Source organism: Mirounga leonina, unplaced genomic scaffold (genome assembly GCF_011800145.1).
Source record: "Mirounga leonina isolate KUSES-001 unplaced genomic scaffold, KU_Mleo_1.0 Mir_125, whole genome shotgun sequence".
Classification (NCBI taxonomy): Eukaryota; Metazoa; Chordata; class Mammalia; order Carnivora; family Phocidae; genus Mirounga; species Mirounga leonina.
This window is the reverse complement of record NW_023270305.1, coordinates 65,431,236-65,445,065: the sequence shown is the minus strand read 5'-3', so window position 1 is coordinate 65,445,065 and position 13,830 is coordinate 65,431,236. Positions and strand designations below refer to the sequence as shown.

General features: G+C 49.2%; 1 protein-coding gene across 2 annotated transcripts in view; it reads left to right on the top strand.

Annotated features, from left to right (window-relative positions):
* Positions 1-116: 116 nt before the first annotated feature.
* The window catches only part of EPAS1 (endothelial PAS domain protein 1), an 82,727-nt gene continuing 69,013 nt past the window's right edge, over positions 117-13,830 (top strand). For both annotated transcript variants that reach the window (XM_035001639.1, XM_035001638.1), the window contains exon 1: positions 117-681. In XM_035001639.1, the coding sequence (XP_034857530.1) occupies positions 656-681 (26 nt within the window). In that variant the 5' untranslated portion in view covers positions 117-655. The remainder of the gene's footprint in view (positions 682-13,830) is intronic.

Here is a 13,830-nt window from a genome sequence, read left to right as displayed (position 1 = left end):
GGCGGGGGCGGGGCCTGCCGGCGCACGCCCGCCCCCGCCCCCTGCGCCCGCGCCCCCCGCGCCCTCCCCCGCCCTCCCCCGCCCGGCCGCAGGAGTTTTTAAAGTGGGCTGGCGGCCCCGGGAGCCGGACATTTGAGAGCGGTCCACGACACAGCCCCTGTACCCAACACAGCGCTAGCCTGAGGCGGCTGTACAATCCTCGGCAGTGTCCTGAGACTGTATGGTCATCTCCGCGGTCGCGCCCGCCCGGCCTTGGACTCTTCCAACTCCAGTCGTTGCAGCCACTTCTTATTTTTATGTTTATTTTTGAAAACCCAGAAAAGTGACTCCTCTTCGTGGGAAAAAGGAACTAAGGTCCCGCTCTCGCGGCCCTCTTTTTGGGTTTGACAGCCTCCTCCCACTCCTTTCCCCGACCCCGCCTCCCCGTGTGCAGGTTCCTCCCCGGCACCTCTCTCCACCCTCCTCCCCGCACCTAGCCAGCAGCGCGCAAACTTCCACCTGACCGTGCGGGGCGCTCGGGACCTGCGAGCACCTAGGACCTTTAACACCGGCCCGGGCCACAAGGAGTAGGCGAGGGCCACAGCGAAGGCGGCGACTGCAATCCCCACCGGCCGGGGAGCTCAGGTGTCTGGCGTTTGAGAGCGCCACGGCGACAATGACAGCTGACAAGGAGAAGAAAAGGTAAGCGGGCGTCGGAGCTGGTCTAAGGGGAATGGCCACGCCGCACGGGGTCGGAGCGACCGAGAGCGGCCAGAAGAGGAGTCCGCAGGGGTCTTTGAGGCCCGAGGATCGGTGTGGAGGGCTTTGAGGGGGGAGAGCAGGTGCCCCGTCTGTGGACGCGGCGCTTCGGCTTCGCAGTGGAGGGCTCTGTGGCCCGAAGAAGTCGCGAATCTGCGCGCGCGATGAGGCCAGGAGGCCCAGGGAGATGGCCCTGGAGGTCGGAGGGGCTGTGGCGCGCGGAACCTTCCCAGCTCGCCGCCGCTCCAGCCCCCCGCTCCAAATTCATGTGGCCAGCACGTTGAAATGTTTCTGGGTTGACTTGACCCGGGTCAACTTTGGACTTTCTCAGGTTTCGCATGTGGGGCACCATCCACTGGTCTCTTTTCCTTGGGACCCCACGGGTCCTTCCAAATGAGCTACTGTGCTCGCACTGCGCCCGATCTGGCCAGGGGCCGGAGGCGGAGCGCCGCGCTGGGACGCGCCTCCGCGGAGGGGCCAGAACGCAGCAAAGGGCCCTACTCCGGGTTTGCAGACCCCACTGAAGCTTCGAGAAGCCCCCTTCCTGATCCCGCACCTTGGCTCGGGAGGAGAGTTGTGTGGTGGGCAGGGTTGCCTCGCGAGGGCAGATGCGTTGGTGTGCGGGGAGGGAATGGAGACACTGGGTGCCCCCGGCAGGTCCCAGTGTCTCTCTCTCAAGAGCACAGAGAAGGGCAGCCACGATCCGCCCGTCTGCCCTCGCGAGCCTCTCGGCACTGGGTGAGAGGCAACTCCCGCCAACTCTCACTGCCTTCCCGCCCCGCCCGGCTTCTCCCCGCCCGGCCCTCTCCCCGCGCGCGTGTGAACGCACCGTGCGGCCACGCAGGCGTGGGTACGGCCTCGCCTCCCGCGAGCGTGCGAGGCCGGCTGCCTGGCCCCCTGCTCCTCCTGTCTCCGCTGGGGCTGCCCCGGTGCGCTGGCGTTTTCAGCCCCGCCCTCCGCGGCGGCTTGGCGGGGCTGGGTTTCGCGGGTTGCGGGGCGGGGGGGCAGAAATGGAATGAACGTGCGGCCTGAGCCCGGGCGGATCGGCCGCAGGGCTGCGGGGCGGTCGTGCGGGGATGGGGGGCCGAGACGCGAAGGGAGGGGATGACTAGCCCCGAGAGCTCAGTGCCTGGGTTGATTTGCTCTTGTTCGGACTGCCACTGTGGGACCTGCGCCAGAAACCGTGTATCTTCTGGTGGAAAGCGGCGGTTCCCACCTCGGTGCGCGGAGAAGGAGTTGATAAACGGCAGCGAATCGCGCGCGTTCTGGCCAGGCGCCGGGGCTCTCGCTCCTGGGTCTCTGGGGGACCCGGGTCCCCCTTCCCGGCCGCAGCTCCCCCTCGCGCGTCACGGTGGCGGCCCCGACCTGAGCTGGGTGAGGGAGCGTGGGCCCCCAGGGCCTCGCAGCTCCCTTGGGGGCCTGTGTCTTTTGAGGGCGGCAAAGCAAGGAAGAGAGCTTAAGATCCCAACGCATTTTGTAAAATGTAAATTTTGTAAAATAGCCTGCATCCTGATGCCAGTAATAATGACTGAACAACCAAAAAACAAAATTATAGTCCGCTCTTCTGAGCGCGCTTTGGGCTCTGGAGCCGGCGAGGGAATTTATGGTACATTATACAACTGTGATGCCTATCAGTGACTGTCGCAATCGTGGAGGTGGGGACTGATGGCAATCTTGACAGTTGTGTGAAGTGTTAGCTTCTCCCCGCGGCTCAGCGCCGGGTCCTTGTGTTATGTATATTAATCGTCGCCAGAAACTTGGGAGCAGGGGAAATAATTACTTTGACCCGCTGTAATGCCTCCTTCGTTGGAGAGGGAGGGAGCTGGAATAGGAGATGGAAAGAAATTGGGTAATCAGACTCCGAATTACTCTCCTGAGCGGCGGGTTTAAAGAACGGCCGCGGCGATCGCCTGGTGAGCCGCCTTGAAGGCCGCTGCGGGGCCGCTGCGCGGAGCTGGTGGCCGCGCCGAATGTGTCCGCCCTCGGCGACTTGCTTGGTTGTTTGGGTTGCAGACTGGCCGGACAAACAGCGTGCACCTTGCCTTCCAGAGCCCCGTGAAGGGTTGTCTAATTCTTCTCGGGCTAATTGTTTTGAAATCTGTATTTACTTTTCGCGTCTGGCTGTTTGTTCGCGGCAGGCTCCTTGCGGGACCAAGGTGAACCAATACATTCAAAGTTAGTGTGTCATCTAAGTGTCTGTCCTTAGCTTTCCAGAAGTACCAAGAGCAGTGTGATGCCCGCTGAGGGGGCTCTCATGATGATGATTCTGCAACATTGGTTCTTAAGATTTGTCATTCTTCTGGTTCAGCAGAGCCGTTTTCTTTCCCAAAATTCAAGATGCACAGAACACTTGCAGTGTTCCTTCTAACAACAGCCCTCAAGAAGTGGGCGGGATTATTTTTGTTTCAAAACGTTCATGCCTGGATGGATATGTTAATGTTTAATAATAAAGAGTTTGCTTTCTAAATGTTGGCTGGCTGGCTGGCCTCCATGGTGGATATCAAAGTGCATTTTGGTGGTAGTGGGCGTTCCTATTGATCTCAGAGACAAGCGGAAGCTTGCTAAGGGTACTACACACACTTACCTTTCTGTATCAATGTGTCAGGTGGAAGTGGTGTGTGCGTGGGGGGGTCTCATTAATTAAGGTTCTCTTCGGTGAAGAGCTAGAAAGTGTCTGGTGCGCCTGGTTGGCTGAGTCGGTTGAGCATCTGACTCTTGATTTCAGCTCAGGTCTTGATCTCAGGGTGCTGAGTTCAAGCTCAAGCTCAGCAGGCCATTGGGCTCCATACTGGGTGTGGAGCCTACTTAAAAAGAGCTGGAAAGTGTCTCACTTCCTGAATAGAACAATTTCTGAGTCCTTTCCCTGAGAGAGAAGGGTTTGGATGTTCTTAGGTGTGTGGGGATTGGAGAGTGGTTCAGGTAAATGTAAATGAGATCTTTGGATAATCCAGGAGCAAAGTCCACTCCAAAGTCAGACCCAGCTCAGAGCACCTTTCTGGAATGCTTAGATCACTTAATGCAGGGCCAGCGGTGGAAGGGGAGTTGGAGACATGGACCAGAAGTTTTCAAACTACTGTCCCCCCCAACCCCACCCCCCACCCTCACCAGCTGGACTTAGTTGTTCCTCTGCTAAAATAAAATCAAAGCCCACCTTTTCCCAATTCTGATGGGAAAACTATTGCTAGGCAGTTTTTCTCAATGTAGGTGTATTTTCTATAAGTATTCCTTTATCATTTGATTTCTCTGTCCACTGCATTACCAGAAATCACCAGAATGCAGGGATGATAAGGAGTTGGTTTAACACCTTCTAGGTTCAGGCATTTCTTATTTAATTCATTACAGCTTTCACGAAGTTCAAAAAGAATGCTGTGGTCTCAGGTGTTTTTTCCGTGTCGCTGATGGGGAACTTAACAATCATCTTATAAGCGCTCATGGAAATCATCTAGTTTGAGGCCCAGAGAGGTTCAGTGACTTTTCTAGTCACAAGGAAAGTTAGTGCTGGTAAGAATCAGAACCCTGGTTCATTGCTTTCAATTAATTATGTATTTTCCAATTGTTGACGAAATAGTATCCCCAGCCCTGAAATGCCTCTAAACAGTGAGAATGATTTCCAAAGGATTACAGTGCCCTCTCCCCCACCCCTGCCAAATCACTGAACCTTGTAGAAAGGAGATTTGCTCTTCTAGATAATTATAAAAGACTTCAAGCTGCAGCAGCAGTGCCTCTGTTTGCTTTTTGCAAAATAGGAAGCGGAGTTGGCGCGGGTTCCATTGTCTATAAACTTCGGGAAGTTTGAATTCAATTGTCTTAGTGCTCTCCCTTTATTTCACTTAGAAAAAAAATTTACTTATCTGTGGACCTCATTAAAGAAAACCAAAGCAAGGACTGTTGCACAGCAGAGCAGATTGTTTTGTGAAGTAGAGAACCCCATGTCAGCGGAGACATTCAAGCAGCTGCCAGATTGATTCCTGTCCTGAGTTGGCATTTTCTCTAGGAGTGAGAACTGTGAGACTCAAACTATTTAATTCACTTAGAATGTAAATCAGTCAGTGTGTGTGTGTGTGTGTGTGTGTGTTTGCATGTGTGTGTAGGGTGATCCTCAACTCTCTCTAGGAATTTATGGTATAAAATGTTTACAGATAGAAGGAACCAATTAGATTAATTCTCAGTGCTCCAGGATTCCAGCCCCATACATTTGAAAATACCTGCTGTCCTGTCTTATCTCAAGATTTAGGCGTTTCTCCTTTTCAAGAAATCTGTCCAGTAGCATTTGCTTTTTATGTATTTTCCCCAGTTTTGTCTCATACCAACATGACTTTTCATTTTACCTAATGAAGCTTCCCTTTTGCTTCTAGTACTGCCCATCACTGATAGTTCACCACTGATAGTTCACCTGGTAGGGTTTTTGCCAATGGTGTCGAGTTAGCGATGTTTCCTCACGGAGCCCCCAGGCCCATGATGTCTGTTTTCATGATGAAAAGCAGCTCTGCTGTTCACACCCTGATATAAATCAGTAAGACAACAAATGTGTGTTGAATACTTGCTCCTACTCTGGATAAAATGCTAAAGAAGAGACTAAGAAAGAGGAGATATGGTGCTTTCAGTCGCTTAGTTTGATTGGTGGGGGGAGGAGGACACATAAGGAAGCTTACCCAAATATATAGATAGTAGCAGCTTACATGTAGCTTTTTTGTTGGGATCAAATCTTTTGAAGCTAAAGATGAGAAGCTCTTAGTAGCACTTCAGGCTGTAACAGTTATTGAAAAGTATTGTGTGGGTTGGTGGGTGGGAGAGTTGATCCGTAGTTTTCCTTGGAATCATACAGGGCAGATGCTGACCACCAGCATGGAGACTGGCTCAGGTAGGGTCAAATGGGGGTAGTCAGGGTTGGGGGTAATGAGAGTAAAGAAAAGGCAGAGGGTTCAGGAGTGTTCCCTCTTGTGTACTTCCATATTATGGACAGAAAGGCCCCGAAGATGAATGTTGAATGTTCTTTAGCACTTTTGGGTGAGGAGCACAGGAGGAGGTGTCCAGTAGGGTTCTGGGAGTGATAGGGTAAAGGTTGTGGTCCCTCTGAGGATAACAGTGCAGACAGCTATGACTTCAAGAAGGCCAAGAAGAGAGAGGGAGCTTAACCTGGGCTTTGTGAGTAGGCTTCATTCAGGGAGTGGTCTGTGAGCCTCTGAAATTGGGTGCAAGATATTATATATATAAGCCATTTTTTTTTTCCCTGAGGGAAGTTTGCCCAGAGCCTCAGTAGCCTTTCAGAGCTTCTGTGATCTGAAAAGGACAAGCCCTTGTTCTTCAGCGTCTGATTTGGTGACTGCCTTACATTTCAGGCTCTTTCTCTTCAGGTCCCAGACAGTTCCCACATTTCACTGCCAGTGTCTCTCCCTGTCTTGGAGATGGGGGAGGGGTTTGGTGTGTGTGTATCTAGTAAAGATTTTGTGGTGTACTTTTAAGCTTACCTGTACCTGGCTGGCCTGTCTACCCACCTACACAGCTGCCTTCAGTAATGGAAGGAAGGGGAGTGAGCAGACAGCACAGGGTTAGTTCTGGTGTGATTCATTTCCTTTTTCTTGTCTTTCTTTTTTTTGGGGGGGAGGGGCGGAGAGAGAATCTTAAGCAGGCTCCACAGCCAGCATGAGTCCAATGTTGGGCTCCAGTCCCACAACCTGGAGATCATGACCCGAGCTGAAATCAAGAGTCAGCCGCTTAACCGACTGAGCCCCCCAGGCACCCCATGATGTGGTTCATTTCTTAATGCTCTTAAATCAGCCATGAAAATTTGTCCTCACATTTTCCATCATCCCCAAACAGTTATTTGGAGGCCCTTTTATGCACTAAGAATGTGTGTGTCCTTAAGAGAAATAATATATGCAGTAGGACAAAACCATAAAACCTGAACATTTTAGTCTCCTTTGTGTAGGCTCTGTTCTCAGAACGTTACATGGATTAACTCTTTTAATCCTCCTAACAACCTTGTAGCATGAGCCCTGTTATCCCCATTTCACTGATGGGAAAGCTGAAGTATAGAAAGGCAACTGCCAAAGGTCAGATCAGTGGGAGTGGGATTTGAATTGGGCCAAGTGTCTCTAGATTCTGTACATTTAACCAGAGGTCCATTCCCCCTTACCTTTTCTAAGCTGTCTATGAAGTATTTAATACCATGCCTGATCATGGTAAGTACTCTATAATGATAACTGCTTTTGCTGTTGTAGTTATAATTATTATAATTACTTTTTTATGACTCATCCCTGTATTGAACTTACACACAGGGATTGAAGATCTGAAGGGTGGACTTGGAAGTCCTGGAAATTCTTATTTTTCGTGGGTTTCCCTCAACTCTGACCGGAGGTGGTTCTCTACTGCCCCCAAGAAGTTCAAAGCTTTCCACCTCCCGCCCTTCACTGGTGGCAAGACTTCAATAATTACTTTAGCCTTCAGACTCCATTGTGCAGGAGAACCTGTTAGAAGTCTTCCTCTGTGGCTTCTGAAGAACCATCTCCAAATCAAGATGCACAAGACTTCCTCTGGCTCTTTTGATCTTTTGAAATTGCACGGACAGGAAGGAAAGAATGGATGGAGGAATAAAGAATAGCCAAGACTGTTGCAATAATAATATGTTGCATTTTTATATACTCCTCTCTCTGAGAAGCCCTGAGCCTTCACAGCCATCCCAACACTGGCTTCGGCACTGTGAGCCTAGGAGGGTTTTCTGAGCTTTCCCCGTGCTGTAAAATATAAGTGCACCAACACATATCATAACCGAGAGAGAAGCAAGTCCTATGGGCAGTTGCATATCATCATATGTGTGGTAGTTATGCATGGGTATGTGCTCCTCACAGCCTCTGTGATTTCCAGGCAGAGTTTGGGTGTACTTTGTTGCCAGTTGTCTGGTCCTGTGTATTGAAAGCCACAGACTGGCATAGGAGTATGAAGTCAAGAAGGGTGGCGGGGCCCTTTGAGATCTCTGGATCCAAGGAGACAGGTGCCGAATGGGTTAGAATGTTATCTACTTGGAAGAGGCCTTTTGTTTTCCTAGTTTCTCTAGAAATACTGGTTTGCTTGACAGCCTCAGGCTGTTTCCAGGTGCCACGTGTACATGAGCAAAAACTCTTACATGGCAAGACCACCAGAAGCTTCACATGTTCCCAGGAGGCACACACTTCCCCCCCCCCCCCCCAATTTGGAAAAAGTCTTCAGTTTTAATGTGATAAGTAACTTCTGTGCAAGATAATGACTCTGGGAAGCAGTTCCTTTTCTCGTGTGGGAAGATACTTCAGAAAGGGTGGTTCGTTAGTAAGGAGAATGACCCATTAAAAAAAGGGTATTTATCTGTCACACACCCACCTGGCATTTCCCCAATTCTCCAAAGCCTTGGAAGTGGATTGTTAGAACTCTCTTCTTATATGCCTCTGGTGACTTCCTGCATCCCCTTTTCATGGCATCCTCCAATAAAAAAAAACCAAAAAACTAAGAGGTTAGTTCAAGGAATCTTAGCAGATTAGTGGTTTTACTGAGTTAGGCTGTATAATAAAACACATGAGCAAGGAAAATGACTCCATTATGCTGTATTCGTGATGGTGCTGCTGGAGGGTAGCCCCCATCACTGTGTCGGCTTCCTGCAAATGCTGGGGGTACAGCCAATATTATAGTTTTTGTAGAAGTTAATCAACTCTGTGACTTTAGTTGTTTGGTTGTGACTTTAGTTGACTCTCTCAGTCTCATTTTCAGTCTGAGACTCCCTGCTTTTGTGGGGAGTCAGTGGTTTGCTATGAATAAGAGACACGTGGGCTCAATCTGAGACCATTCAGAAGCCTTTTATAAATCGTTTAAAATACATCAGTTAAGGCATATGGTTATTGGTGGCAGTAATCCTTTTTTTTTTTTTTTTTAAAGATTTTATTTATTCATTTGAGACACAGATAGAGAGAGAGCATGAGCAGGGAGAGAGGCAGAGGGAGAGGGAGAAGCAGGCTCCCCGCTGAGCCAGGAGCCCGATGCGGGGCTCGATGCGGGGCTCGATGCGGGGCTCGATGCGGGGCTCGATGCGGGGCTCGATCCCAGGACCCTGGGATCGGGGCTCGATGCGGGGCTCGATCCCAGGACCCTGGGATCACGACCTGAGCCGAAGGCAGACGCTCAACCATCTGAGCCACCCAGGCGCCCCTGTGGCAGTAATCCTTTAAGTCACTGTGCTGTGTGTCTAGCCATACAGTGTTTTTGTCCTCTGTGTCTTGATGTTGTATTAACAGATACGTGTATTGTACTTTGATACAAAATTTTCAAAAGTTTTTTTCATATTGTCACCACTGTGTATAATATTTGTCCTGACTGCCCCTGGGTTGGGGGCAGGGGGAAGGAAGGGCAAAACATTATCCTAATTTTATACTTGGGAAATTGAGCTGCTAACAGAAGCAAACCACACTGTCTGCAGTGAAACCTACCACTGGACCCAGGCGTCCTCGGTGAGGTTAGGCCCCTAGGCATCCCCTGGGGCTCCTGTTACAAGGTAATAAAGAACCAAGAGCACAAAAGGGGTGACTCAAACTTCAGTAGTAACTATTCTCATTACTAATGAGTAATTACAGCAAATATTTACAGGCCTCCTTCCTACCTTTACAACTTCCTGTTGCTGAAGCACTTTGGAGTATTGAGAAAGATTGTCCTGGAAAAAGACGTCATACACAGTTGCAGGAAAGAGTGGCTTTAAGCACACACCAAAAAAATTGGTTGCTTTGCTCTGTTTATGAATTCCGCAGGGAAACAACAGAGAATTATGCTCCTGAGGGGCTGTTTGAGGATCCATTTCTAGGAGCTTTAAAACAAATTTTTAAAAAATCAATTCTGGATGATCGAATATCTGGGAAAATGGGACCCAACATGTTTTTACAGATTGTTCTAGAAATAAAAAGACTGCAAAGTAAAATTTTTGAGTTCAAGCACAGGTCATTTGGTCAACAGTCTTTTGTGGACATAATCTCTGCAATATTTTTCTGAATGAAGACAGTTGTGCATGATGGAGTCAACCAGGATATATAAAATACACCATGTGGGTACCACAGGGAGCTAGAAGACTACCATTCACCTAATAAAGATTCCAGAGTAAATCCTGATAGTGCTCATTTCCTATACACTTGGTTTAAAGAGCAGTCCAGTGAAATTGCTTTCTTCAGTATCTAAGCCACTGTACCCTTCTATTTCTCTCCTGTGTTTCCAAGAGTCCTCAGATGCTATTTTCGAATGGCAATATTCACTCCAGTACTGGCTAATGTTGATGAAGCTAATTTTGGTGCCCGGGGTTAAGGGAAAGAGAAGTCCTCTACAGAGCCAAAAGGGCTTTCTGGTGCCTGGGGTTGGAACAGCGTGGTGTTAGTAGACACACCACGGTTCACCTTTAGAACCTTTATTTGTGCGCTTGCACAACAAATGTTTACCCAGATATTAAGATAAGAAAAGTATGAAGGTCACATTTCGCTGGTAAGAGGGGAGCTTCTATAAATGTAATCATATCACTATGCAGCAGGAGGCTCTCTTTTATTCTATACCAGGGACTTAGGGGAATTAATGGTGGGTGGGGCATGGGAACCAGGCCCTTCTCTGTCTTTTGGCTTCCTTGCCTGCACCCTGCAGGTCCTGGCTCAGCTGATGTGCCCCTCCCATTAGGCGAGGCCCTTTGGGTTAGTCGAGAAGTCAGAGGAAATTGTAGTCCACTGTGTGGCCCCACTCTCTGGAGTCTTGTGGTGCTCCATGGAAATTGGTGCCCCGTGCATTTCCCTGCTATCTGACTGGCTGGGAAGCAGGCTGGCTACTAAAATAGCTTTCCTAGCCTCTCAGGAGAGGTTTGCATGGTGCTGATATTGCCCCTATTTTAGGCAGGGCTGTCATGTCCTGGGAGCACAGAGAGTCTTCAGGGTGGCAAAGGGGTTTCTTTTGTTGTGGATTTGAGTGTTTCTCCTAAAGATCTCTAAGGGTTAGCTTTGCTCAGAGCCTGAACGAAGACATGGATCCCTGGCCCAAGTTCCTTCCCAAGGGCAGCCTGCATGGCAGTGCAAGTTCATCTCACTGATAGTAAGGGACCCCACCCCAGCTCTCCCCTCATCTACCATCCCTGGACATGCCTTCTGAACTCCAGCTATGCAGGCCCCCTCCCTCTGGCCTAAGAGCTTTCTCCCCCCAGGTCACAGCCTCCCTTCCATCCGGATCCCCTCAACCTCCTCCTTCCATCTTGGACTCTCCTCTCCTCTCCTTCTACTCAAATATCCCCCCACTTTCCTAGGGTGAGCCCAAGGGCTCCCACTCCAGCAAAGCCTTCCTAGTAATTCGCATGCTGGCACCTCCCCTCCACCCCTGCGTGGCTCTTCCTTAGGTTTGCCAAAGAGCCTGCCTGATTCTGTTTCCTTGTTGTCTAACGTCATTGTACATGTTGTTGTCTTTCCAACTAGACTGCGTGCTGTTTAAGGGCTAGGATGTCTCATTTTCTGCTGTGCTCTGTCATACTTTCCACATTTTGAGTCCCTAAAATCATACTTCATTTTTAAAAATCATAGAATTGCCTTTTTTTTTTTTTTTTTTTTGCCGTCCCTTGGGTTACTTGGAAAGCCTGCCTCTTGGGTTCTGCTTTTCTCATTCATGTAGATTTTGAGCCCTTTACTCATTTTCCTTTGAAAAGAAAGAAAAACTTGGGGGAACCACGGGCAGGTCTTGTTGATACAGGATTTTACATAAAATGCAAACATCAGGCTAGTATTATGTTAATGTTCCACACACCAAGGCAAGTGTCAGCCAAACAACAAAGTACTCCAGCTTTAGTCTCAAAGTTTAAAAGGCCGCATGGGAAGGTGTATGCAGGCAGAGTACACAGCTCTTAGCTCAGAAATCATCTTCCCTGGGGAGCCTTCCCTGAGCAGCCGCACCTTGGTTACCCCTTATTTATGTAGTCTTCGGTCTGTACTTTATTATTTGTATAATGCTTTTATAACTTGCTTTTGAATGTGTATGTGTCTGTGCCGGAAAACATTTAGGTGGTAAGCCCTTCATGAGCAGGGACCAGTCATCTTTTTCTTTTCTTTTTTCATATTAAACGTGTAGTTTTATTCAGGTTTGATTTTAACAAATGTTTAACGAAAGAAAGCCCACAGGAAAGGGTGGAGCTCACTGATGCCCGAGGAGAAGGTAGGTCCCCTCCCCTCCCCTCTCCTCCTCTTCCCTCCCCAGCTAAGGGGATTTGAGAAGAGACAAAGGCAGGGGAGGGGGCTGGTCCCCAGTCTGTGGGGTGGGGCTTGGGGTAAAGGGCCATGGGGAACAAGGGGCGGTCCTCTTTTTCTGTTCTTTCTTCCCATATATGGCACCCAGAACACAGGCCCACATTTGGGCCTCAGGAATTCTGTGTCCAGAATTTGGGATGCTTAGTACAGAGGGTTAGAGGGACAGGAAGAAAGCTTTGCTCAGATCAACTTACTCATTTTCCTTGATCACCCAACAGGCATGTAGTGAGGTCTGTGTGTAAACGTTTATAGGTTACCTGCCACATTCAGGTGTCATGCCATGCAATGAAGTTACAAAGAATCATTAGATGGACCCTGCCCTCAGGGATTATAGTCTAGTTTTGAGTTAAAGAGTCCCTAAAATTGTTTAAAACATTGCAAGATGGTTATGTTGATGGGGACCCTAGACCCCTCTTTAAGATGTCACTATCTTCTTGGGTAGTTGAAACTAGCTCAGATAAATGATGGAGCAAACAGAGGAATATTAGTAATTAAGTGAATGTGAATAAGGGGAAATAGATCTAGTGTGTTGCGAATAATTAGAGAGGAGGTCAGCATTGATTAGAGGGCCATTTAACAGAGGAGCATTAAGATCTAGGTCTTCAACATTGGGTAGAACTTAAACAAGCATATGGGTATGGGGCATTCCAGTTGGGGTGAACAGCTTAAGTCAAATGAAGAGGCAGTAATAAACAGGTTGGGCATGCCAGGACTGGTGAGCTGGCTCCTTCCACAGCTGAGTCCAGAGCACTGTTAACGGACAGGAGGTGAGGACCAGGCCTGGGCTGGTATGGGGGAAGTAGGAATAGTCCTTCCTGAGTCATATTGTGATGGAATCTTTGGGCTGTCTTGGGGCCATGAGAGCATGCCTGCCTCTCTTGAGAATAAGTGAGACATGGGAGAGCTGCTCAGGGCACCTCTGTTACCTGCCAACCAGGAGCCTGGCTCTCGTGTGAACACCACAGCGTACCTGGAGGGGGCTGTGATTATTCTCCATAAGAATGACCTCAAAGACTAGAAATGTCCCCCCATATTGCTTAGGAAATCAGTCATTGCCAATGTGCCTGAATCACTCTGGAATATATATATTTGGACTGTACCATCCCTCAGGCAATAAATACCTCCCAGTGTACAAAACCAGAGCTGGAAGAGGACAGCTTACCGTATGCTAAAATAACTTCCTTCAGGCTCTGAGGAGGGGTGCAACCACCCTTATCCTGCATTCTCATTTTGATGATAAAGTCTCTGTCCCCTTAATACTTTGGTAAACCTGTCATTCTATCCCTGCTTGCTCTTTCTCATTCCAGATTCTAGGGCTTTGAATCTGATCATTGTAGAAAGATAGGGAAGTCCCTTCAACACAGCACTATTTACAGGGAGGGAGACAGCCACATCCAAGTCAGGTCACCCCTTTTGTCAGTCTCAACCGATAACTGTTAAGAGCATCCCTCAAACAGAGCACTGCAACCAGGCTGTTCCTGGCCCCATCTCCTTCCTGTTACATGGCTACCCCATTCCCTAAAGCCTGAGCTCTGCTGGTCTTGGGCAGATGCTGCCAGAAGAGAAAGAAAAGGAGTTGTCTTTGTGGAATCACCAGGGTAGGGCCTTTTCCCTCCCCCAGCAGGTATAACCTTTCCCCCAGAGGTATTCAGAAGCACTTGAGGTCATGGTTGGACACTTGTGAGCAGGGCCCTGGCCAGAAATCTCGAGAAGCTCTGGAGAGGCTCTTACACCGGGGACCAGCAGAGTCCCTTCAGTGCATGCTGTCCAATGGTACTTTGAGGGAAGCTGTACCCCCCGAATGTGGTTGGCTTGGGATTTA